This window comes from Meriones unguiculatus, chromosome X (genome assembly GCF_030254825.1).
Source record: "Meriones unguiculatus strain TT.TT164.6M chromosome X, Bangor_MerUng_6.1, whole genome shotgun sequence".
Lineage (NCBI taxonomy): Eukaryota > Metazoa > Chordata > Mammalia > Rodentia > Muridae > Meriones > Meriones unguiculatus.
In genome coordinates this window covers 25,312,650-25,339,537 of record NC_083369.1, presented here as the reverse complement: position 1 = coordinate 25,339,537, position 26,888 = coordinate 25,312,650, and the positions used below count along the sequence as shown (strand labels likewise).

At 42.9% G+C, this 26,888-nt stretch overlaps 1 protein-coding gene and 1 pseudogene across 1 annotated transcript; both read right to left on the bottom strand.

The window, feature by feature from the left end:
• Window positions 1-12,975: 12,975 nt before the first annotated feature.
• Window positions 12,976-13,908, bottom strand: Otud6a (OTU deubiquitinase 6A). The gene has a single exon (XM_021628116.2). The coding sequence runs from the start codon at window positions 13,906-13,908 to the stop codon at window positions 13,039-13,041; it is 870 nt and encodes a 289-aa protein (XP_021483791.1). The 3' UTR covers window positions 12,976-13,038.
• A 2,665-nt stretch (window positions 13,909-16,573) lies between these two features.
• Window positions 16,574-16,983, bottom strand: LOC110541348 (large ribosomal subunit protein eL27-like; annotated as a pseudogene).
• Window positions 16,984-26,888: the final 9,905 nt, after the last annotated feature.

Here is a 26,888-nt window from a genome sequence, read left to right as displayed (position 1 = left end):
AAAAAAAAAAAAACCAAAAGCTTCTCTAACGAGGTTTGAGAGCTGTATTAATCTATGGGTATATAGAGAAGTATTTAGAAGGTAGCTTGATATTATGTCTGTTTAGCAAAAGTTTCTCCCCTAGAGTCCATGACCTCCCCAGCCACGGGTGGGAAGTATTGTTATTGTCAGGTCAGTTATTATTGTAGCTCACAGGATTTTCAGACGGATAAGACTCTTGATGAATGTTCTCTTTCAGCACCTTGCATAATACCATCCGGAGCTAAGACAAACTAGCCAATGAGAAAGAAATTCCTATGTCAATCAATACCGGCTTGATTTTTTTCTTGTGCCCCAAGTATGTGACATGTTTACCAACAGGGCCTCATTAATTAGTTCTGGCTGGTAACCAAGAACAATGGCAATAATTTGTTGTTTTGTTTTGGGGGGTCTATGGGATCTCACAGCCAGACCAACAACTGAAAGGTTGGTACCCTACACCTGGCATTACATTTTTATAATCTGTGGCATGAAGGAGAAGCATTATTTCTCCATATATAGGGCAGCTCCATGTAAGCTCTCTATGTGTTTGTGTGTGTGTGTGTGTGTGTGTGTGTGTGTGTTCTATATAACTTTTGCAGACATCATCAGTTTCAATTATCCTTCCTTCATCCCTTTATCCTAGTTTTTTAAATTATTTTTTTTAAAGACTGGGCATATCACTCAGTGGTAGAGTATTTACCTAGCATGTATGAAGCCCTATATTCAATCCCCAGAACCATATATGAGTACACATGTGTATATATGTGAATGTACATACATATTTTCTTACTTTTTAGGAATATGTAGGTATAAATTTCTACTTAATAATATAATAGATAAACAAAAATGGGTCATCAGCAAACAACAAAATGTTTATTTTTTATTGTTTTTCTTTTTAAATTAAAATAAAACTATGTCACTTCCCCCTTCCTCTTTCCTTTCTCCAACCCCTCCCACCTCTCCCCCTTCAGTGGAAATTGAGACACATGAAATTGAAGAAGTTTAAGGATGTGCTATCTCAAAACATACTGAACTGAAACATTGGTTCCTTCACATTAAAATCATAAGGAACTATAGCTTCAGAAATGACAGTTTTAACGTCTTTTCTTTTTAAATTGCTTCATTAAAATTTATTTATTCAGCACTCGGGCAGGCAGAGGCAGGCAGATTGCTGTGAATTCGAAACCAGCCAGTCTGGTCTACAAAGCAAGTCCAGGACAGCCAAGGCCACACAGAAAAACCCTAGAGAGACAGAGAGAGAGAGAGAGAGAGAGAGAGAGAGAGAGAGAATTGAAGTATGAAATTTATTTATTATTCATTATTGGTGGGAGGGGATGGTGTGTGTATGTATGATCATGTGTTAGTTCATCCCATAGCATGTCTGTGGAGGTCGGATGAGGAGATCTTTTGGCAGTCAGCTTTCTCTTTCTATCTTACTGAGGCAGGGGCCTTTCTTGTCTTTGCGGCTTCACCCAAGGTTTCCAAGTGGTCCTTCTCCCATATTATTGAAGTGCTGGGAGTAGAGAAACGCACCATCACATTTGGCTTTTTACATGGCTTCAAGTTATTGAACTCAAGGCATCAGGTTTGCACAGAAGGTACCTTTACCCACCAAGTCACCTCACTGGCCCTGGGCCTGTCTTTTCTTACAGGCAGCTAAGCCATAAAGATTATTTAGGGAGAACTGTCCTCCCCAGATGTGGGAAAATGGCCTTGCTCACCAGTGTAGGGACATTGGGGTCTATAACAAAGAGAAATAGAAGAACTTATTTGGTCCAGAATCTCTTTATCTTCCGTGATCTTTTTACACCCTTTGTGTATCTCTTAGTGACATCTCTAGAATTTCTTTTTTTTTTTTCTGTTATTCCTTCACAAATTTTTGTTCCTCTTGTAAATGGAGCAGAAAAATTTTGCTTTATTCTTTATTCTCTTCAGATTTTATTCTCTTTTGAAGATTCGTATATGTAAATTGAACAGAGTATGTATACCTCTCTCTTGTAATAATCAGTCTTGTAATAATTTGGTTCTAAAGGGTTTGATATCTCTTTTCCTCCCCTATACTATAATGCAGATAAAATGAGAATTTGGAGCTAAATAAAATAAGGTAGATACAAAAGCACACACACTATGTGATTACATTTGTACGAGGTTCACATAATATTGAAATCCACAGAGACAGGAAGTGGAATTCTGACTACTGTTGTTAGGGCAGGGATAGCAGGGAACTGGATATGAAAAATGAGCATAGTAGCATTGCTTGTAGTCCCAGTTACTCTGGAAGCTGAGATCAATAGGAGGACAAGAATCCCATCCTCAGCCAACAACAAAATGCGGATGGAGTCTCACTTTGGAACAATGAGAAAGTCCTAGAGATGGATAGTGGCAATGGTTGCAGAACAACGTGAAAAGACTGGATGTCATTGAACTGTACATTTAAAAATAGTTAAAATGTATTTCTCAGGAGTAGAATGATTGTGCAGCCTGAGTTTAATCCCTAGTACCACAACACACACACACACACACACAGGAATGTATTCGTCCATGAAGAAGAATACAATTTTATTGTTTACAGGAAAATAAACAGAACTGGAGATCATCATACAAACTAGCCAGATTCAGATACTATTGCGTGCTTGTTTCTCATATGTGGATTCCAGATTTTAGGTATCAATAAACATATAATCGTGCATATAAAATCATATCTGATATGAAAGTGGAAGGGAGACTATTTGGGAAAAGAATAGGGAGCCATAAGAGCAGGGAGGGAGAAAAGAAAGGACATGGGAGCATCTATACGGCCAAAGCGCATGATATATAGGAATGAAAGTGTCTTTAGGAAGACCAAGACTATGTACAGTGAATATATTCTAATAAAATTAATGAGTAGCATTAGAATAAAACACAATCAAAAGTAAATACAATAATTAAAGTGATAAAATGTTTATTACACGTTTTTCACCACAATACAATAGCTCAATGATACAGTACAATAGTATATACACCTGCCCATGTACTACTTAGCTTAGTGGTGTAGACCTAGCTATTCGGTGCCAGGCCCTGGGTTCATTACCTACCAGTGCAAAACAGAAATACAAAGAAGAAAAGAGAAAAAGTAAAAGTTTATTGTTTTTCTCCTTTCATGCATTTTCCCCTCCTCCTAGAGATGATAAGCCATGTGACTTTTTTTTTTCAATGCAGTTTATTCAGGAACCGTGAACAATCATCTGACCCTGGGGAAAGCCAGCCCACAGCTTAAATAGCCTCTGGGTAGCCAACACCAGCGTGCCACGTGGGCAATGCAGATAGGTCCACATACAAGGAAGCAAGCCAAATCCTCAGCCTTAGCCAAATGTGGAGTTGTTTGTGACAGAGAGCACTCACCATCGGGAAGGTGGAAGGCGGAAACCAGCTCCATCTTTAAGGCATAGCATTCCACAGCTCTCTACAGTTCCCCCTTTTTGTTTTAGACGCATCAGGCAAGAGTAGAGGTCTGATCTCTGATATTAGAAATAAATTGGGACTTTGTACTGATGTTCATTTAGGCCATGTGACTTTTTAAAAAACTTTATTTCAACCATATCTAGATGTTTTTTCTATGACAGTTTGTGAGGAATATCACTGAAAGAACCTTGTATATTCATCTCAATTCAAATGTACTTCTCTGTGAAAAGCCATGTACTTTCAATTTTGTTGCTTAGGTTTAAATTAATTAATTGTCATTTATTCATATGGTTCAGACTATCAAATTCAAAAGACTAAACACCAAAAATCTCCCTCCTATCTTCTTTCCTAAAATTTGCTTCCCTTCATCAAAAGCATCAAATTAACATTTCTAAGATGTATTCTGTTTATTTATAACCTTAGAAATAAGAATAGCATTTCTACAAACAGTTTAAATTGCCCTTCAGAGTCTATAGTGCAATCCGGTGCTATCAGCAGTGTTTCTGAGCACCAGCTCTAACTGGCCCAACGTCACAGCACATTATCATGGGTTACTCCATTACCGATCTGCCTGGTAAAAATGGACTCCCATTTAATTTGTATTTATTTAATCTGTATTGTTACAAACAAAACAATGTTTACTTATGATGAGAGCTCTCTTCCTGCTTTCCTCTCTATTCCCTTTCATATTATCTCTTCTACCATCTGGCTAGACTGAATAGGGAGACATTTTGTTCTTTCACTCCTTCCCGACTGCTCTGGCCCGTGCTTCTTTCAGTCATGTCAGTGACTATGTTGCCATTCTGTGTGAATGATTAAAATCTCTTTATTATGTCATTATTTTATTAGAATGCATTATATGCACATGATAGCACTTCAAATTCATTGTGAAATGATGGATTCTTCGATAGTGTTTGGGCTAGTTGTTAACTACTGCATTTGGGAGAAAATTCTGTGTGTTTACATTAAATCCAAATAACTAAAGTGGATAGAGTAAGTATAGCTGAATATGAAAAGAAGCATAAAAACATGAAATACTCATGAATATGGACCTAACTTCAGAATGGGTAAACCTATTTTAAAACCTTAAAAATTGATAAATTTCATTCCAATTTAAAATGTTTATCAAACTAGAAACAAATCCAAAAGGCTGATAATGTATGGCACAACTATCTTTTAAAACACTCAAAGGAAAACTGGCCAGATTCATTAAAACAGAGGAAAAGGAAAGCTTAGCATTGAGAAGACTGAGACGAGAGTGTTGCTGTGACTTTGCTGCCAGCTAGGCTACACAGTGAGTTCTAGGGCAGTCTGCATTACAGAATGAGACCCTATCTTCAAAAAAAAAAAATCATAACAGGAAAAAAATTCCAAGACAAGCATCCATAGAAAACTAAGGAAAATTTAAGCCTGGACAACAAGTACATTTCCCTGAATGAATCAGACAAACATGCCAACAAGTAAAGGTTATTTGATCTCAATAGGAATCAGTGAAGGTCAATTCATACCATTTTCACCTACAGTTTAGCCAAAGTTATAATTTTCATTGCTGATAACTACATGGAAGGATAAATTAGTAGCATCTTTCCTGAGGGCAATTTCCCAGCATTATTAAAAGCCTCTCTCTTTTCCCTAGATCATTTGGAGAAGTAATCAAAAGGAAATTATCAGAAAATATAGAAAAAGATTTATTCAAGGACGTTATACGGGCATATTTATAGTAATGAGAAATTGAAAGCAATCTAAATGTCCAACAACAGAATTGCATAAATAAATTACTCTTCATTCCTAGGCAAGAAATGTAGGCATTAAAAGCATCATATTGGCACTGGCAAGACGGCTCAGAAGGTAAGGGCACCTGCCACCAAGCTTGATGACAGGACTCTAACCCATAACACTCACACGGGAGAAGGAGGAATGGACTTCTGCATGTGTGTCGGGGCATCCACATACACACACGGGCACAGGCACACAATACTAAGAATTGAATAACGCTTTAAGAATCATCCATTGAAAACAATTCAAGGATACAGGAGAGTGCTTATAATGTAGTGTGTGTGTGTGTGTGTGTGTGTTTAAAGCAAGTAATAAGAGAACAATGGCAGTTTTGCTTTTGCTTTATAGACATATAAATTTATTATGTATTTGTCTAGAAAAGGCATGTGAGGAATCTACTCTGGACTGAATAGTCTCTGCAAACAAGCTATCCTGTTTCCAGGCAGGCTGCAGCACAAGCTGTGCTGGCAGTCGCTGGAGAAGACGGCCCTATGAGGGGTTTTGTATGCAAGGCAGGACCTGTGGGAAAGAGCCTTGACCTTATTGGCAAAGGAGACAACAGACAAAACACCAATAGCTCAAGCTCTAAGATCAACAATCAATAAATGGGACCTCATGAAACTGAAAAGCTTCTGTAAAGCAAAGAACACTGTCACCAGAACAAAAGGAATACCTACAGACTCATCTCCTCCCATGCCTCTCCCCAAGTCCATTGATAGGGGCAGTCCTCCTCCCCTTCCACCTGACCCTTGCCTATCAGCTCCCATCAGGACTGGCTTCCTCTGTGGCCTGGTAAGGCTACTCCCCCATTAGGGGGAAGTGATCAAAGAGCCAGCCACTGAGTTCATGTCAGAGACAGTCCATGTTCCCCTTACTAGGGTACCCACTTGGACACTGAGCTACCATGGGCTACATCTGTGCAGGGGTTCTAGGTTATCTCCATGCATGGTCCTTGGATGGAGTATCAGTCTCAGAAAATACCTCTGGGCCCACATTTTCTGTTTCTGTTGCTCTCCTTGTAGAACTCCTGTTCCCTCCAGGTCTTTCTATCTCCTCCTTCTTTCATAAGATTCCCTGCACTCTGCCCAAAGTTTGGCTATGAGTCTCAGCATCTGCTTTGATACCCTGCTGGGTAGAGTCTTTCAGAGGCCCTCTGTGGTAGACCCCTGTCCTGTTCCCTCTTTTCTCCTTCTTCTGATGTCCATCCCGTTTGCCTTTCTGAGTGAGGATTGATCACCCAGGGTTCTCCTTTTTGCTTAGCTTTGTTAGGTGTTCAGATTTTTGTATGTTTATCCTATATTATATGTCTAATATCCACTTATAAGTGAGTACATACGATGTGTGTCTTTCTGCTTTCTGGGATACCTCATTCAGGATGATTTTTTTCTAGATCCCACCATTTGCCTGCAAATTTCATGATTTTCTTGTTTTTAATTGCTGAGTAGTATTCCATTGTGCAAATGTACTACAATTTCTGTATCCATTCCTCCATTTAAGGACATCTGGGTTGTTTCCAGATTCTGATGAATTAAAATATCCATTGATTTTTGGGGGTTTCTGGTGAAGCCAAGATGTCCTGATTTTTGTTGGATGTGTTCTTATGCCGACCTCTAGCCATCTGCTTACCTGTAGCCTTTGCTTTTTGTCCCTGGAGTCAATACTTCAGACTGAGTCCATCTGTCTCTGGTGTCTGGAATATTCTTCAGGAAGATGAGAGAGGTCCACTGGTTTGAGAGTGGATGTTGATGTTTCAGTTCTAGCTAAGGGAGGAAGGTTGCAAGCTCATGTGCTCAAGTGTGGGAGTGTGTGTGGAAGTGTGCCTTGAAGGACAGGGTGCTAGAGTGTGTAGATGCCTGGAAGGGTGGAGATTAAGTGTGGGCGGGGGTACAGGTGCTGGTGCTGTTCTCGAGTGCAATGTGCATGCACAGGTGCCCTGAATACCTCAGTGGCCTACAGGCCTTGTCGTACTGTCCTCCTGGTGTTCAGATCTGTCTGGTCCCTAGGAATTGCTTGCCTAGACTCTACTGGTAGATGCACAGAACAGGGCCTTCAATGTTGACAATGCTTTCAGAAGGATCTCTATGTTGCCCACATAGGAAGGGTGGGACAGATCCAATGTCTGGCTGCTAGCAATAGAGGAACCCTGAATCTGGGGCTCTGCATGCACTCACTTGAGGGTGTACTCACTCACTAGCAGGCCTAAGCATAGGGGTTCCCCCTGTTCTCTACTCTCAGATTTGGGCCCACAGGGGGAAATGAGAGTGTAGGAGATCCATCAGCTCATTTACGTCCACTGTTTGTCTGCTGGGCAGGGAGAGCCGTACTTGGGGTAGCCACCTCTGCCATCTCAGTCACTGAGCATGGAGGCTCCTGTTAGGGCTAGCCGCCACCCAGCTGCCTCTGCAGAATTGGGAGGCTGGTCCAGCTGCCCCCTGGGAGGCCTGTGTGCCAGAGAACTGGGAGGCCCACTTCTGCTGTCTCAGTTGCTGAGCAGGGAGGCCCATGCTTGGGGCAAGGGGAAATGCAGGGGGATTGAATATTCACCACTCTCAGTCCCCAGAGACATGCACGGGTGATCTGGATCCAAATGGTCTCAGCTTAAAGCTTGTCCCCTCTGGCCCGGAAGCCTCCACGTTAATGTTCTGGCTTCAGCTGCCCCTCCACTTACCAATTTCGGAGTTTCAGATCCTGTGTCCTTCAGATACAGTGTGCTCTGGTTGTCGCCATCTTGGACTTCCCCTTGTCTTTATCTCTTTATGCCCCAGTCCATGGCCAAACTCCTTTCTCAAACCCATTGTCAACTTGGTCCCCCTTTCTGCTAGGCATATACCCACATATACCCCTTCATTAGCTGTTGTATAGCAACCAAACCAAGGCCCTCCAACACATTTATTACTTTTACCTGGTCTGTGTTCCATTGACAGGCAGGTCCTCTTTGGTAATCAAGCAACCTTCCTCAGTTTGAACTAGCATTTCTAGCTTGAACAACTTCAACAACTTCAGCCACATAGGAACTTGACCCCAGCCAGGATCCTTTCATCTGCTAGGGATGCTTAAGCTGTATGTGCTGCCTAATTTTATGTCAGCTTGACTCAAGCTATAGCCATCAAACTGAGAGGAGGGAACCTGGAGTAAGAAAATGCCTCCTTAAGATCAGGCTGTATGCATGCCTATAGAGCATTTTTGTAACGATTGATGTGTGTATGTGGGGGGGGCAGCTCATTTTGGGTGCTGCTAACCCTGGGCTAGTGGTCCTGTGTTTTATAAGAAAGCATGCTGAGCCACACAGAAGAGTGTGCGCTGCATTTTCCCTGGGCAGCACAGTGGAGCTGGCTGTGGTGGAGAAGGCACAGGTGAGCCAGTCCCAAAGGTTTGAGAATGAGAGAACTGGCCTAGCTACAGCACTTGGGAGAGTGGGCCCCTTGCCTTGACTGGACAAGAGGAGTTGGCTTTGGAGGCATGGGTGTAGGTGAGCTACCCCAAGGGCATGAGAGCAGGGGAGCTGACCCTGTCTCCTGCCGATGGTGGCATTTGGGGTAGCCTTGCTGTAGCAGTCCTGGAGAGCTCACTGGGGGTGTGGGTAAGGGAGAGCTGGAGTGCTGACCCACTCAGCTACCACCCAGGCTCAGATCCAGGGCCCTGAGTTGCCCCCCCCCAATCCGTATCATCTGTGAACAACTTATGAAAGGTTCAGTCCTGCTGTTCCAAAGCTGCAGAATTTCCATGACACAGAGCAACAAGAGGATAACCAGGAGGAGTCCCAGTGAGGGTTCAGTATTGATGGGGTCAGGGAAGCCAGAGATACCAGAGCAACGGCTCATTGCAATGAGTGTGTGCAAGTGAAGATGCATGAACAGAGGCCTATACTGTGGGGCACACTGTGACACACTACTACTTCTAAAATGAGATATTTTCTATGCTCTATTTTTCGCTTGTTTGCGAATTTTTGTGTTGGGGGTCGTGGGAGATTGCAAGGGCAAAGGGCAGATAGGAGGGGATGGGAGAGATGAGTGGGACTGGGGTGCTTGATGTGAAGCTCACAAAGAATCAACAACAAGCTAAAATAAAACAAAACAAAACCCCAAACAAAGGAAGAAAGCAGGCTGAGGAAACCATAGGAAGAAAGCAAGCACTCTTCCGTGGCCTCTGTATCAGCTCCGGCCTCCAGGTTTCTGCCTGGCTTCAGAGTTCCTACCTTCTCTTCTCTCACACTCTTTCCTCCCAAGTTGTTTCAGTCATAGGGTTTCATCACATTAATCCTAACGCTAACTGAGATTCCATATATTCCTGTCTCTAATTAAGCTTCCTACTTGAGTTCCCTTTCCTATCCTGTGTCTTCTTGCCTAGCCTGACCTCTTTCTCCAAGACTCCCATTCCTAGTCTGTGTTTCCCTCCTTGCTAATTCTCCTTCTTCCTCAACTATGTGGTCCTCCTCAGCCAGGCAATCTGTGTAGATCAAAACTCTCTGTACCAATAGGCCATCTACCTGGTCCTCCCTTATCAGTGGACTTGGAGAGGGGCATGGGAGGAGATGAGGGAAGGAGGGTGGGATTGGGAGGGAATTAGGGAGGGGGCTACAGCTAGGATACAAAGTAAATAAACTGTAATTAATATAAAAAATAAAACTTAATAAAAAATCAGGAAAAAGACCCATTCTAAAGGCTTTTTTTTTCTTTAACAATCAGGGTCACTTTCCTTGTCCTTGCTCTCCTAATTCAATTATGTGTACTTTCGTTGTCCAGTCTTTCACGAAGGCAGCCCTCTGCCCACACCTTACCTCTCCCAGCTAAGAACTCTCCTCCCTACCCTTCCCAGAGCTGCATCCCTCTGCTTCCCTTCCCAGCTGGGTCCTCTTCCCCAGCCTACTGCTTTTTGCCTAAAATCTTCCTCCTTGGTCTGCCACTCTTGTGCCCTGGCTCCTCTGTCCATCTGAGGCTCCATCCTTATATATACCCCAGACTAAGCTCTTTTCTCTTTCCATGACTGTTCACAGGAGAGTGATGTCTTCAGTCTGTGTCCCTTGCCAAACTAAGCCTCCTTCTCGACCCAGGGCTAATTCTCCAACAAGGACCGCAGATACCTTTATTCCCTTCCTAGGTTACCTTTCTCTCCCCAGTGCCATTTCCCCCCAGTTGTGTCCCTATATCAGCCTGAACCCACCTTCCAAACCTGATGGTGATTTTATTTGTCCTCTATTCAATCCTCCACTTTGAAACTGACTGCTTTCCCCAAGAAAGCCTCACCTCCTTCCAGAACCCCTCAATAAGTTTGCCTAGTAAGTACACCTTGCCTCACTAGGTTGTCTGCCCTGATCATTTCCCCATCAAGAGCACAGACTCTTTTATCATCTGCTGTACCCATCCTACCTTGGCCTCTTACTTGAGTGACTTAATTACCAGAACAGTTCTCTGTGCATGGCTGGGGATGCCTTCCCTGGGAAGCCCAGTTCCCTGCCTTATTATCCACAGAATCTCACCCTGGCCAGGACTCTTTCCCCAGAATTCAGTTCAGTTTTCAGCCAGTTTCCCGTTTGAAACCTGGACCCCCTCCCGGCCTGTTTCCTTCCTTTCCCTATATAACTCATCCTCCTCCCCTACCGGGAATCCTTCACCAGCCAGTGTCTGTGTCTTTGACCTTTAACCAGGCCTCTTTCCCCACCATAGTGTGCTGCCTCTTGTCAGTCAGAGGCCCTGTCCATCAACATCCCCTGCCTTAGCTGAGCAGACCACCACCCCATAAAGCACCTTTGCCATTTCTAGGCCCTTCGGTAGCTTTCACTCACTCCTTAGCCAGGACCGTTCCCTAAACCCCAATCCATGTCCTCTCCCCTAGCCAGACTTATTAAAAAAAAAAAAAAAAAAAAAGCAAACCGAACCAAAACAGCAAAAACAATACTTTATGGCCTTTTTCTCGTTCTACCACCTTGTTCAGCTCGTTGAAACCTCCAAAACCAGCCTATACAGGTTTTCCCTGGGCTATGTCCTCAGCCTTCCCCCTCCTTCCCAGAAAGGCCTCCTTCTGTATATTACATCTTCTTTCCAAGCCTATTTTCTCCTCCCCAGCCTGTGCCTCCTCCCAGAGCTTGCCTCTCTTCTTCCTTAGCTTACAATCCCTTCACTGTACACTGTGCCTGTCCCTACAAAAGGTACTTTTCTCACAGTGTACCCCAATAATGTATTTTTTTCCAGAAATTGGCTAGCATCATCTATTTCCATAGTGAGAACTCTGTTGGGACTTTTATATTTATTTCAGAAACCATCCCGGAGTCGACTATAGTAATTTCTTCCCTCCTGCCATGTAGCCCTGGCCTGGCTGAGGTCTTGGAATTCAGGGCTCTTTTTCAAGCTCAGCAGAGAATATTAAAGGTAGCCCTTTCATTGTTTCACTGAGCAAAACATCAACCAAGGGCATCCTTAGTATAAATTCGTCCCTAAATTCCAGCCTGGGAAACATTTCACTCCAGGCCACCACCAAGACTGCAGGTGTATTACCCAAAGCGTCATCTGTCCCCCAGCAAACCTGCTCCTAGTTTTCATGAGCCCTTTCCTGAGGGCCATCTGGGATACCAACTTCATATGAAATCAGCTACAAAAGAAGTACAAACCAGGCATTTCAAAAGCTGCTTTTATTTTTAACATACAACTGTATGTTTTTAAAAACATACCAACTATAAGTTTTTAAAGTTACACACACACATATATATATATATATATTATTTGAGAAAATTTGGAAGGGACAAACGTTTTGAAAAATTAATTTAAGTCACTTCACTGAAATACAGGAATGATTAATATTAAAAATTGCTGCAAATCATTCCATTCTTGCTCTTCTTTTGGCACATTTAGGACATTAACAAATCTCTAACAGAAACAGAGCTGTACAGTTCACTGCTTTAACTATATATAAAAACTAGATCAACTACTTTGGAACTTCCTGAAATCACTTTCAGTATATATATTGTTTTCTCCCTAAAAAGTAAAATAAGTCACTAAGTTCAGATAATTCACATCTTTGGGATACTTAGGTACTGGTTCATTTAAATTGAATTCTGTATGTAACAGTTATATTTAACTTTTACATTAGAACATACATTTTTTTTTTTTAGACCTTAGAAAATATCTGATCAACTAAAACCTATTTACAGCTTCACAAGTTTGAATGAAAAAAAAAAAAAAAAACCCAGGCATTCCAACATTGTTAAGAGCAAGTCACTTCAGTCACACAAACTCCACCTTTATTAAGGTAGTTGATAGAGCTGCAGGAAAAAAAAAAATCCCACAAACTGAACCCTTGTACTAAATTCATTTCAACCAACGTAAACAATAAGCAAAATCCCAAATTTCCATTTTCAGCTTAACATTAATTGAAACCTGACCAAGACAAAGGTAGGAAGGGTTAAATGAAGTTACGACTTGGTCAAAGTTAAGCCTCTCTGGTGTCCCAGGGAGGTATTTTCTCATTCTCATGGCTCCCACCCCCCCCCCCACAAAATATTAAAAAAAAAAAACCTGAGAACGGAAAACAAACAAACAGACAGACAAACAAACAAAAAACTCGAAACTGTGGAAAGGGGTAAATTTTAAACATATCTAAAAAAACAAAACAAAACAAAACAAAACAAAACAAAACAACAACAACAACAACAACAACAACAAAAAAACAGCCAAGGAAAACAACTGCTCCTACTAAGCGACACCACAGTTTCAAAAGTTCTCTCAGGAACTGCGGTGGTGTCAAACACAGAAGAAACATGGCGCCTAGGCGCTTCGAGCCTCCAGCCTCCGTCACTGCTGGAAACATCTAGAACAGGCGCGGTGCGGTGCTTCCAATAGCGCCAGCTGCCTCGATGGGCTTTACCGAATTGTAGTGCTCTCCGAAGTGGCAGGCGTGGTGCAGATAGACCAGTACGAGCGGCTTCCGTTTGTACTCCTCCCCGATGACAATGATGGGTGAGTTGGCCTGTACCACCTCGATGGGGGTCTGCAGGACATGCGACATGGCTCTCAGTTCCAGCTGGCCGCCCCACGAAGCCCTGTTCACTATGTCATCGCAGTACCTCAGGAAGTCCTCCTTGGTGTAGAAGTTGCCGACCTCCGGTTCGGTAAAGAAAGGTAAAAAGTCATCGACGTGTTTCTTCATGTAGCAGGATGTGCGGTAGCGGAGGCTCTCCACAGTGGCGAAGAACACCAGCTGGTCCTGGATGGCGCGGTACATGCAGTGTCCGTCAGCAGGGATGGTCTTCATCTCCAGATTTCGGGCCGCTAGGATGGCCGCCACCTTCTCTTCCTCCTCACGACGGAAGGTGGCCAGTTGCTCGGCCTGCTCCACCGGCATCCTCTCCTGGCGTCTTCTCTCCACGTTAGCTCTTCGCTCGTGCTTTTTCTGGGTCTTTGATGGGCGTGGAGGCATATTCTCGAGATTCATCTTTGTGAAGTCAGCCGTGACCGATTCCACGCTGGTGTTCAGATCTTCAAATTTCTCCAGCTCCTGCTGGTGCCTCTGCTCCATCTCGGCCTCGAGGCGGGCAATGTCGGCGAGCACCTGCTTTTTTCTCTCCTTGTCGTTCTTTGGGACGGAATTTTTCAGGGCCTGGATGTGAGTTTCCAACTCCCTTTTTTCGCGGTAGTGGCGACGGATCACCCGCTGGAATTCCTTCTCGGTGTCATCCATAATACCAGTTGGAAGTGAGATTTGAGGTTCGGAGGAAAATGGAACAGTTCAAATCACCACACAGGCTTAAACGAAGCTCTCTCTTTGGTAGCTGTGGCGCTCTGCCTGCCTCAGAGGCCGGTGGCCCCCTTCCTGCTCACATTCCTCTCTGCCATTGGCTACTGCCTCTTGGCCACGCCCACAGCCACGCCTCGCTTTGTGACTGGCTGTTGAGAACCCCTCAGAAGATCCTCATTAGACTCCATGGCGCCTCATGCCTTTGGTTTTAACGGACCGGAAAAGTCGTTCCTAGCCGTCTACTTTTCCACAAAGTGTACCATAACTGGGCTTGTAGAATTTTTTTGGTCACTTCATTTCCAAGTTTTGACAGAACACAGGCACAGACCGTGCTTGAGAACCACACGATAAATATCAGCCGATTGTATTCTAACCCTGAACTTGGCATTTCTCTTTGTGTCCAGGAGACGGTGTGGCTTTCTCTAATTTTTCAGGTTTCTTAACCAGTGAACTCTTAATCTTTGTGTATCAGAACAAAGACATTTCCTTACATTCCTGGGAACAGAGTCCTTTTAATTTGTGTTTCAAAACTGACAAGTCCCATCTCAGCGTAAGAGAGCAACAAGGGGATCGATCTCTCGGCTTGTGCTAAGAGAAATCACCTAACCACCCCTTCTTATGGGCCCCCAGCCCCTACCTGGGCTCTCTAGAACATCCAGAAAACACAAGTCTGTTCATCAGATCATGTCTTCCTGGTTCTTTTCAAAGGTTTGTTTCAGAAGAGGTTTCAAAATTTCTGATTAAAAAAAAAAAAAACAAAAAACAAAAAAACAACAACCAAAACCCTCTTTCAAATGTGCTTTCATTGTGTTAATCTGTCTCTTTCCTTTCTCTGTTCTTAAACTGGCCTTTCGATACTGCCCCATTCCCCACTTGAGAACCAGGTTCGTAACAAAAGCCTGGAATCCTAGCCCTTGTCGGGTAGGAGGACGAAAACTTTCAAGGTCGTCCTGGGAGATGTAGTAAGTTTCCGGCCAGCCTGGGTTATGTTGAGACCGAAACCAAGCACACTGGACAAACACAACCAGTGAAGTATAGTCTCCTCTCGGGCTTTTGTGCAAACACAGGTCCGTATTTCTCTGGACAAAATGCCCGGGAATGAAATTACTATGCTGTATTCTAAGTGTGTTTATATATATATATATATATATATATATATATATATATATATATATATATTTTTTTTTTTAAGAAACTCTTTTCCAGAAAGGCTGTAACTGGTACATTTTCACTCGAAGTGAATGAGTGCTCTAGGTTCTTTTCCGTTCTTACCGGCATTTGGTGTAATCACTTTAAAAAAGCCTACACTGGTATAAGTCTCATAATACTCTTATTATGGATTTAATGTCCTTGGGTGTAATTTTTTCAGCACTGTAGATGAAACCCCAGAGTCTTGCATGTACTAGGAATTTGTTGTACCTTGATGGTCATTTAAAAATTTTAAATTTATTATTATTGTTGTTGTTGATGGTGGTAATGGTGGTGATGGTGATTGGGGGATTGGAAGGGAGAGGCAACCCCAGATTTAAAAAAAAAGAGTTTTTAAAACAAACATAACAATAAATATTTAAAAGACAGCTTGATAACATGACCACTTATCAAAATAATGATAGTATTATAATGCCCAGGATCTCCAACACCACAGGCATTTGACCAAGTTCTCAGTACAAGGCAAGGAATCCCTCCTAGGCTGCAGGCCTCAACTCCTATGAGAAAGTGGTTGGTTACCACATAACCATCATGGTATTATTGTACCTATTGTACCAGTGAGCACATCTTTCCTGGCAGGTTGGTATTATAGCATGCAAGGTCCAACACCGGCTAAGACCAGCATTCTTTCTCTCCTCCCAGAAGTTTGCAGAGCACCCTCTGGAACTATGAAAGTTATCCACCAGGGAGGAAGTTTCCCAGTCAGTTCCTAGATTGATTTATCTATGTCCTACAACCAAAAATATGTGTGTTTTTTTTTTTTGTTGTTTTTTTTTTTTTTTTTCAGATAGTGAAGTTTAGATTCTTTACTAAGTTTCCTCTTATCCAGCCTCAGAAAGGAGACTTACTTCTAGCTAGGACTGGACATTTAGGCTCTTCATGTCTCTGCCAGTATAGTGTGAATGGGTGGGCCTCATTAATACCAGCTGCAGGCATGACAGTTTCTGCTCCAGATTTGACCTTCCTTGTCTCCATACTGTCAGAGGATTCAAAAGGTTGAGGCATGTCATACAGCCTCATGAGAAGTCTGTGCTCCTCTATTTCTCTTTGCTGGTATGGGTGTACGGATGGATGTGGGTAGGCCCACAAGTTTTTCTCCAGTTTTGTCTGGTGGTTGCTGTCTGCATATTCGTGTCTCACAAGTTTAATGTTTTGTAACTTTTTGGGTTTTTTTTTGTTTGTTTGTTTTGTTTTTGTTTTTGTTTTTTGTTTTTTGTTTTTTGGTCTGTGCCTGTTAATGTCTTTGGTCATCATATTTTTCAACTCCATGTCTGACATAGGCAAGAAAAAGAGGCTATTGCTGCCATTCCTCCCATCCTGAAAAATATAGGTAGTCTAATTTCTTTCTACTTTTTTTTGACTTTTTAAAAAATTTTTAATGATAGAAGCGAAAATATACCTAAAAGCGAAGCTTCTGGATAAACCATTCGTTCTTCCCTGTCTTGTATTGTTCTTCAGATTTGACCTTGGCCTCTCGCCTGGCCTTGCATTTCAGAGCTGGGTCTCTAAAGACATCCTTGTTGACAACAGTTTTGTCCAAGGGGATGTCCACAGAGTACCTTGTGGGCATGAGGTGATTGTAGTTATAAATTTTCACAAAGGACTTGATCTTTGATCTCTTGGCGATTTTCTTCTTGTCCATAGCAGCTGTCACCTTTCGGGGATAGCAGTGGACTCCAGCCACCAGGGCGTGGCTGTAAGGGCCGTCTGATGTGCCATCATCAATATTCTTCATGATGACAGCTTTGCGTCTGGAGTAGCATAGGCCAGGACCAGCACCACTTTCCTGGGTTTCATGAACTCGCCCATTTTGACAGCAGGCAGCCGGCAACCAGCAGAAAGGACTTCTTTCTACCTTTAAGACGCCTCTTCTGCTTGTTTTACATATAATGTACAGGACTGAGGTTGTAATAGTAAGGTGAGTAGAGCAAAGGATTTCAAGTTCATATTTCTTTCTCTTATTTTAAATTACAATTATTTGTTTGTTTATGTATGTGTATTGAGGTGTGTGCAAGAAAGAGGTCATGGACAGTTTGTCAGAGGACAAAAAACAAACTGTCAGAGGACAATTTTGTACAGTAATTTCCCTATTTCTCCCCTTACAGGAATTCTGGGGACTGAACTCAGTTTATCAAGCTTTGTGACAAGCACTTCTACTCTATTTTTTAATTTTAACTTTTTTTCATGAAATATTTTGATAATGTTTCCCCGTCCCCAACTCCTCCTAGGATTTACCTACCTCCCTTCCCACCCAATGCTAAACACCTTCCCTCCTTGTCATTAATGTTTTAACAAAATACTATGAATAAAATGATTCTAACACTATTTCTAAAGAAAGATCATTATGTTGATCCTGAAAGATAAATCTTTTGGGCTTTGATAGCTCAATACCAGTGATCATGTCTGTCATACTTGTTTCCTGAAATAAAGTTATTTTGTCACATTATGCAGAAGAGATCTTTGAGATCCTTGTAAATGCCACACTTCATTGTGTGGATTTACTTCTGTGGCCTGAAGTACAGAAACGCCAGCTTTGCAATGTTGGGCTTTACCCTCCATCTCTTTCTTGTGGTTAAGGGAACCATTATTGTCATATCCAATACACCTCCTCTACCTCTACACTGAGCTTCTGTTGTGCTCTTTTTTATAAAACTCTATTTTATTGGAGTTCCTTAAAGCCTCTCCCTTCTAACCCCCCCCAGCCCTACGTAGGAGAGAGAAGGTTAGTGTGGAAAGGGGGTACAGACCCCTTTACTTCTCCTGGCTGTTTCTTGTTGATGGGTTCTTTGGGGGCTATACCATTCTCTATCAACAGCAAACACAGCAAGCAGCCTCCTCCAAGCTGCTGTGTTGAAACGCTTCTCTTTTTATGTCTCCAAGCCATCACACCTTCTGTCTCTGGTCTCTCCAAACTGTCATCACTTTCTCTCTCTGGGCTCTCATATTTATATCCCTGACAGTCCTAGACCACTCCCCTCTCCATGCTGCATAAGGCAGATTTACCAACTGTCAAAGACCATGCCTTACAGGAGGCATTTTTTAGCTGTGGACACACTAAAGCCCTAATTAAAATCCTTGGGCTTAAATAAAAGCAAAATATATTAAAACAAAAACATATTTAAAGGAACCAAAATTTTCATTACAAGGTTTCCCCTTGCAACATACTCACACATATTGAAAATATAGTCTATGCTATTCCAACCAAGGACTGTTCATGGAGATAACCTAAGACCCCTGCACAGTGTAGCCCGTGGCAGTTCAGTATCCAAGTGGGCTCCACTGTAATAGGAACAGGGGCTGCCTCTGACATGAACTGATATGGTCTGCTCTGTAATTACCTCCCCCTGAGGGGGAAGCAGCATTACCAGGCCACAGAAGAGGACAATGCAGCCACTCCTGATGAGACCTAATTGACTAGGATCAGAAGGAAGGAAAAGAAGTCCTCCCCTATCAGTGGACTTGGGGAGGGGCATGCATGCAGAGGGTGGAGGAAGGGAGGGATTGGGACAGGGGGAGGGAGGGAACCATGGGGGTGATACAAAGTTAGTAAAGTGTACTTAATAAAGAAAAATTAAAAAAATTAAAAAAAACCCTCCCAACCAAAACAAGCCCAGGGACAAATAATGATTTCAGCATAGAATTCTAACAGACTTTTAAAGAAGAGCTAAAAATAATACTCTTCAAATTATTCCACAAAATAGAACATTACCAAACTTATTCTATGAGGCAATAGTTACCTTGATACCTAAAGCACACAAAGGCCCAACAAAGAAAGAGAATTTCATACCAATTTCTCTTATGAACATTGACACAAAAATGTTCAATAAAATACTCACATACCAGAAGGGAGAGACAGTGAGACTGGGAGGGAAGAAAGGAGGGGAATACAAGGATGTAAAGTGAGTAAAATAAATAAATGAAAAAAAAGAAAAGAAAGAAAATATAGTCTAATCTCTATAGCACAGGCTTTGCCTGTATAACTTGAAATAGATGAGCTGTCTTCTGTTTAGGCTTTTCTCTGAACTGAACTTTTAAGAAGAAGTAGACAGCAGAGAATTCAAAATTACTTTTCTTAATAAGAAGTTCTGGAAGTACTATAGGCCACGTTGTCGACTAAAGGTAAGCTTCACCAGTCACTGAGATGGGGATGCCTGGACATTGCCAGTCAGTGATATGGGGATGGCTGGAGATGGGAGCCTGTCTTGCAAGGGCCTATTGATGACCACATGTGTATCTTGCGTCTAAGGAAGTCAGTAATAAGTAGCAATTCCTTTCTTGTACCACACCTCCAGTCCCTGCCTCCTAGCTCCTGCTCCCCATTCCATAATCTCACATCTTCTTTCTCCTGCCCACTACTTTATCACCCCCTATAAAGGCCTTCAAAGACACAGTAATCGGTATTTTCATCATTTGACATATTGTGGTCCTCGAGTGTTTTCGCACTGGGTTTTAGGCCCACTTCAAAGGGAGGTTTTCAGTGAGCTGCTGAAAAGAGTGTCCAGAAGGCCCCTGAGAAGCTGTCATATAGAAGTCATATCTAAATCATCATCATTAGAGACAACAGTACACTGTGTTATTCTGCCTAAAGAGCAGAGGTGTGAGGAAAGCATGCCCTCTGTACTAGTACCCCAGCTCTTGGGCATCTGGAGAGTTACTGTCTTAGCAGGCAGAAGAGGGGTTATAGCTTTGGACTGTAGATGTTGGGATGTGAATATTGAGGTATAGGTAATTGGGTAACAGAGAGCCAGCCTCACTGGAAGCTTTTGAGTAAATCCCCGAGGATCTGCTCTTTCCTCATCCTCCCACCTATTCCCTAGGGCAATAAGGCCACAAGCTGTTTCTGTACTGCTTAGGCCTCTTTTCTGTATGATCCCCAACCTTGTTCCTGACCCTGTTTCTAGATTTGACATGCTTCACCCATTCATTTATTCATTCGGCTGCCATTTGTAAGCTGTACAACGTGCCAGGCACTATTCTAGCGAGGTATACCAAAGTAACAATGAAGAAAGTAGATAGAGATCCGTAAGCTCAAGGAGTTTATAACTGAACAGACAGATGGAAACCAGGAACTGTAGAATGGCATGGAACTTTTATGCCAGCCTGCACACCTGAATAGAGGAGGCAGTCACCTCCAGCCCTCTAAGTTGCCAGGGGCCCGCTTTGGCTCCTATGAGCTGAGTTAGACCTTCATTGTGCCCCCTACATCATGGATCTCTTATTTGTTTTCTTTGTCAGGCCTCTGTCCCTGATCATGCTTAGTTTGCAAAATGAGAGAAATAGAAAAGTGACACTTGAGATAGAATACCTAACAGTCCTCCCCACTTTATAAGGGATGAGTAGTATAGGGATACGGAGGTGGGTGACAGGCATGCAAGAATCCACCCCCTAACCCAGAACAGTGAAGACTGTTCAACAGGGCACAAGAGCCAGCCTGACCTTTCAGCAGCTGAGAAATTACGTGTGATAGGCAAACCTCCTTAAGCCACTAAGTGGGATCTTCCACAGTGTGAATTCGAGTGTGTCACTTGCCTTGATCATATGATCCTGAGTCATAGGGTTGCCAAATTTAACAAATGAAGGTATGGAATTCTGTTAAATTTTAATTTCACACAAACAACAATGTCTTCATCTGAGTATGTCCTATGCAATATTTTTTTTTTCTGAAGCAGTGATATTTTAGAGCAAATTTATCTAGAATATTGCATGGAATATACTCAGACAACACTACTTATGGTTTATCTGAAATTCATACTTAATTGGTCTTCTGTATTTTATTTGGCAATCATGCCTAGGTAAAGTGAAAATTGCTATGTAAGGAAAAGAATGGTTTTCTTTTTGGTCTGTTTTGGGGATCCTAAAGCAGAACTGGTATGGGTTAGGCTTGGGTCCAAAGAAGGAAGAAGGCTTTCACTAGTAAGGGCACAATAAATGCCATGGGCAGGCCAGCCCCAATGGTGGCTCTGAATTGGAGATCGGTGGCTCTATTGGTGAATAGCTGTTTGCTTGGGCTTGCATGTACATCGCTTTCAAGGGGTAGGCGTTACCATGGTGACCCATACTATGCTTGGCTTTATAGTTATAGCAATGAAATAAACAAGCTATATAGTGATAATTAGCTCTGTGGCAATGATTCTAGAGCTGTTTACACTCCCTAGCATAAAGAGGAAGGGAAGGTCAGGAACCCATCACTCATTCTTGGCCCCCAGCTCTATGTGAACTTAGTAGGTGCTAGATTCTAAGAGGTAGGTTAACTGAAGGTAGATCTCATCCGTGTGGCTTTTGTGAAGTCATCAAACATGCTGGGGCGGAATTTTTAGGTGACATGGCTTTTTCGGAGTCACTCACATTTTTGTAAGTAACCCTTACCTACACATCTCTAAGCCAAGTACAAATCCCCTAGTTGGGTTTGTGTGGAATGCTTTCTTGGTTCTGCCTTTTCTGCATTATCTAGAGTGAATAACCATTTTCTTTTATGTCTCCCCAGTAAAATGAACACAACAGTCTCAGAATTTCTAAAGATCTGTGAGTGTAGAGCAGAGAAGTGATACAAGGGATAGGACTAATGGTTGGAAGGACCTAAAAAGCCTTAGCCATTTCCACAGTGTTAGGATCAGGATAGATATGACAGTACTGAGCACATGTACTTTTTTGTACAGATAGGAAGGCAGAGCTTCCAAATGCTTGTACTTAGTGTGAACTCTTCAGCGTCCAACCCCTGCAAGATTTTGGGACAGGATTACTTTAACTTTGGGCCTTCCTTAATGCCCTTCGCCATTTTCTTCCTCCTTCTCTTAATGGTAGTGACATCAGTAGCCTATATGAATACCATTTTACAGTTCACAAATGGCCACCTGCTACTGCTCACTATCTCCTATTTACAAGTGAGGAAACCAAGAGGATTTATTCAGTGCCTCCTAGGCTGAGCCTTCATCCACTTGGACATCTTTATAACAAATGTCAGTGAGCATATCTTGCTGTGGCCTGTGTTTAGCAGCTTGGCTAGGAGAATAGTTAAGACCTGGACCACCCAGAGAGTTTCCCCAGCTGAATGGGAGGGAGGTCAGGAAGCAAGGTCAGAGAACAAGTGCACAAAGTGATGGGAACAATATACTTCCATAGAGTCATGTTTGATGTGAATGAGGGCTCTCTCTCAGAGGTGGCTTGCTGGAGGGAAGGTGTCATCACTCAGGCTCCATGTACTCTTGCTCTCCAGCAGACAGTTCTTGCTCTCAGCAAGCCTCTACTTTGGCATTGGCCCCTCGTGGTGTCCTGGGTCCCCACACACTTAGCTCATACCTCACCACTAAAACAGCATTCCTTACATTTGGATTTTTGGATTTTTTTTTTTTCTTTTTCTTTGTGTAACCTTGGCTATCCTGGACTTGCTCTGTAGACCAGGCTGGCCTCAAATTCACAGAGATCCCTTACTTTACTGATTAAAGGCATTCAACACCACATCAAGCTTGGTGCTCTGTTTCAATGTAGCACATTGAGTCCAGAGTCTTCTATTCAACATCCTTCTTACTGCTTTGCTGCAATCACCTCTGGAACAAGTCTCTGTAAACCCAGGGTTGACAGAACACACTTATCAGAAGGACTTTACCTCTCATCACAGGACCTTCTTGTCAGGGACTCCTTTCACTAATAGAGCCCTTATAGAGTGTCGCTCTTCCTGTGCTCTAGATCCCCACTGCCCACTGAGACAAAAATGGGATCAAATCACAGTTACTCCTCTGTCTTGTAATAGCACACTCGGTCCCAGGGCCGGCCTCTTTCTTGCTTTCCTGTGCCTGCTCTGTCCTTCATCTTTCTCAGTTTTGATGTACATGGAGCTTTGTTTCCCAAATGAGAATGGTTTCAGAAAGTTGCCCAACCACTAGTAGTGGTACCTGTGTATAATCCTAGAACCTTGGAGGCTGAGTCATGAGGATTGTTGAGTTTGAGGCCAGCCTGAGCTGCATAATGAAACCTTATCTCAACAATGTAACCACAACCCAAACCAAACAAGTTTTCCTGAGAAGAGCCTGGATCTTTTTTTTTTAATTAAATTTTTAATTTTTATATTAATTACAGTTTATTCACTTTGTATCCCAGCTGTAGCCCCCCTCCATCCCTCATCTCCTTCCTGCCACTCTTTAAGTCCACTGATAGGGGAGGTCCTCCTCCCCTTCCATCTAACCCTAGTTTATCAAGTCTCATTAGGACTGGCTGCAGTATCCTCCTCTGTGGCCTAGCAAGGCTGCTTCTTCCTTGGTGGTGGTGGGGAGCTCAAAGAGCCAGCCATTGATTTCATGTCAGAGACAGTCCCTGTTCTCCTTGCTAGGGAAACCCACTTAGATGCTGAGCTGCCATTGGCTATGTCTGAGCAGGGGTTCTAGGTTGTCTGAGCATGGTCCTTGGTTGGAGAATCAGTCTCAGAAAAGACCCCTGTGCCCAGATATATTTGGTCCTTGTGGAACTCCTGTCTTCTCCAGGTATTACTAACTCTCCCTTCTTTCATATGATTCCATGCACTCTGCCCAAGGTTTGGTTATGAGTCTCAGTATCTGCTTTGATACACTACTAAGTAGAGTCCTTTAGAGGCCCTCTATGGTAGAAGAGCCTGGATAATAAGGTGTGATATAATAAGGTTTGATATCCTCCTGCCCTGAACAATAAAGTACGAAAGCTAAAGATGTGATCTGGGCCAACAGGCCTTTCAACACTGGCCAAGTCCTTATAAGCCCTTAGGGGAACTCAGGTCATAAGGGATTTTCTCGTGTACAGGTGGACCTGGAACTGCAACAGAGAGGAAGGGAATGAGCCATGTGTGACTCATAGAGGTGGCTAGGTTCTGACAGTTACTCTCTGCTCCAAAGTTGCCTTCGTTTGACACTTGAGAAAGTAATCTTCCCTGTTTAGAAGCTGACTGCACCTCCTCAGTGCCAATAGGGTCAAGGGTACACTTCATGTGCTGGGTTTTATACTGTTGAAGGCTGGCCCTGATATCATTTTGAGTCCCCCTTATCATGAGCCCTGCACAGAACCATCAATTTAGCCAGGCAGGTGAGGGGTACTCGGCATCCACCGTGGGTTTCCTTCAGAGCTACATGACTCCAGACCAGATGCAAGAATGACTGTAAATCAGAGAAAGGCTTATGGCAGGTTACTTAGCAATACGATCTCCCTCTTGAGGCATCTGAACATCATAAAGGTTTCAGAGCCCTCTGTTTTAGGAGAGACTCCATGCTACATGTATCTAAGTTCTGAGCACGTCTCATCACCCCTACTTATCTTAACTACTACCTTAGCTTGAGGCACCATCGTGCCCCTGAGGATTATTGAAATTGCCCTTCAAAGATCCTCTCATTCTATCCTACCCCTTCAAAAAATATAAAGCCAATCCTCTGTTTACTGCTCAGAACCCTTCAATAATTCCCAGTTTTGGCTAGGATGAAAAGCTAAGTCCGTACCATGCCCTACAAAGTCTTTCGTGATCTGAGCCCTGCCAATCTCTCCAACCGCAGGTCCTCAGTTCCTGTCACAGATTTGTCTCTCGTCTTCTTGATATTCCTGGAAACCTGCCAAGCACACCTTATTTCAAGGGCTAGGGGCTGACCGGTCCCTCTGCCTGGATCGTTAGCTATACGGCTTGCTTCCTCATCTCTTTCAAACCTGTGCTACCTGCACAGTAAGGCCTTCCACAATACACACTTTGAAACCACACATCCTGCTCTTCCTACCCAAGCCCTTCTCCATCTGTGGAAACTCAGCATCCTGCATCTTTCCTTCTCTGCTTGAACTTTTATCTCTCTATACTCTAATTAGGTAATTAATTTCAATCATCTATCTTCCCTCACCAGAATGTAAACTTCTAAAAAGCATTAATTGGTTTTAGTTTATTTTCTACGCTGATGCAACCCAGCCATGTAGAGTAGTGCCTGCAACATACTATGCCATCAGGGTATTGGAGGAGATACTGAGACTCATAACCCAAATTTTGGCAGAGTGCAGGAAACCTTATGGAAGAAGAGGGAGATAGAAAGACCTGGAGGGGACCGGAACTCCACAAGGAGAACAACAGAGCCAAAATACCTGTGTCCAGGGCGGCCTGCAGAGACCAACACTCCAACCAAGGACCTTGCATGAAGGACCTAGACCCCTGTTCAAAGAAAGCCCATAGGCTGCTCAGTTTCCAAGTGGGTTCCCTAGTAAGGGGTACAGGGACTGTCTCTGACATGAACTCAGTGGCTGGCTCTTTGATCACCTCCTGCTGATGGGGGGGGGCAGCCTTGCCAGGCCACAGAGGAAGACAATGCAGCCAGACCTGATGAGACCTGATAGGCTAGGGTCAGATAGTAGGGGAGGAGGTCCTCCCCTATCAGGTAAAGGGCATAGGAGGACAAGAGAGTGGATGGGTGGGACTAGGAGGAGACAAGGGAGGAGGCTACAATGGGGATACAAAGTAAATAAATTGTAATACATTAATAAATAAAAATAATAAAAAGAAAGAAGTGGGATTTAAAAACATTTATTTTTACCATGACATCAAAGGAAATTTAATAAAACAGAACTCAATTATAAAAAGTCAAACCTACAGAACATTTCAAAGAGCCATGTGTGAACCCAGCATATGGATTGTGCAGACAGTATTTTGATCTGTTTTATTTATCACCTACCTGTCCTTCAATAGATTCCTCTGTCAACCTATACCTTGCAAACAGCATATTCTTCACCCCAAGCACATTAGCATTGATACAAGTTCAGTATTTGTTTTTTTTTTTTAGGTGAAATTTGCCTGTGGTAAAATGCAGAAATTGTAAAATATATATGTATTGAATTTAAAAAGACTATTTTTTCAGGAGGCAGGTGGATCTCTGTGAGTTTGAGGTTGGCCTGGTCTACAGTGAGTTCCAGGATAGCCCAAGCCTACACAGAGAAACCCTGTCTCACCCCACCACCACCACCCATAAAAAGTTGTTATTTAAAAAGACTACTCTTATTGCACTTATTTGTTGTGTTGGGGTGGGACATGAACATGCCAGGGCATGTGTGTGGAAGTAAAAGAACAACTGAAAGAAGTCAGGGTCTCAGGGCTTGAAATCTGCTTGTCAGGCTTGGTGGTAAGCACCTCTATACCTGCTGAGCTATCTCATCCACCTAAGTCGCTTTGGTTTTCAAAACATATTTTTAAAATTTACTTCTTTCATGTGCGTGAGTGTTTTAGTCGCATGTGAGCCTGTGTACGAGCTGAAAACCTGGTGTGCAGGAAGGTCAGAAGAGGGTGTTGGCTACCCTGAAACCATAGTTATGTACAGTTGTCGGCTGCCATATGGGTACTAGGAAATGAATGTTTGTCTCCTATGACAACAACAAGTTGCTGGAATGAAGGCTCAGAGGTTAAGAGCACTGGATTGTCTTCCAAAGGTCCAAAGTTCAATTCCCAGCAATCACTTGGTAGATCATAACCATCTATAGTGAGATCTGGTGCCTTCTTCTGGGTGTGTAGGCAGACATGCAGGCAGAGTATAAATAATAAATAAATATATCTTAAAAAACAAGTGCTCCTAATGACTGAACCATCTCTCCAGCCACCCTCCCCCATACCACATATTTTAACATCTGCTTTTGATATGTGCAACTCAAAATCCTATCAAGATATTGAGAACATTACTGTCCCCTGCATTTCCATCAAAATTACTTCTCAGTCAATCCTTAGCAGAAGCAACAATTTA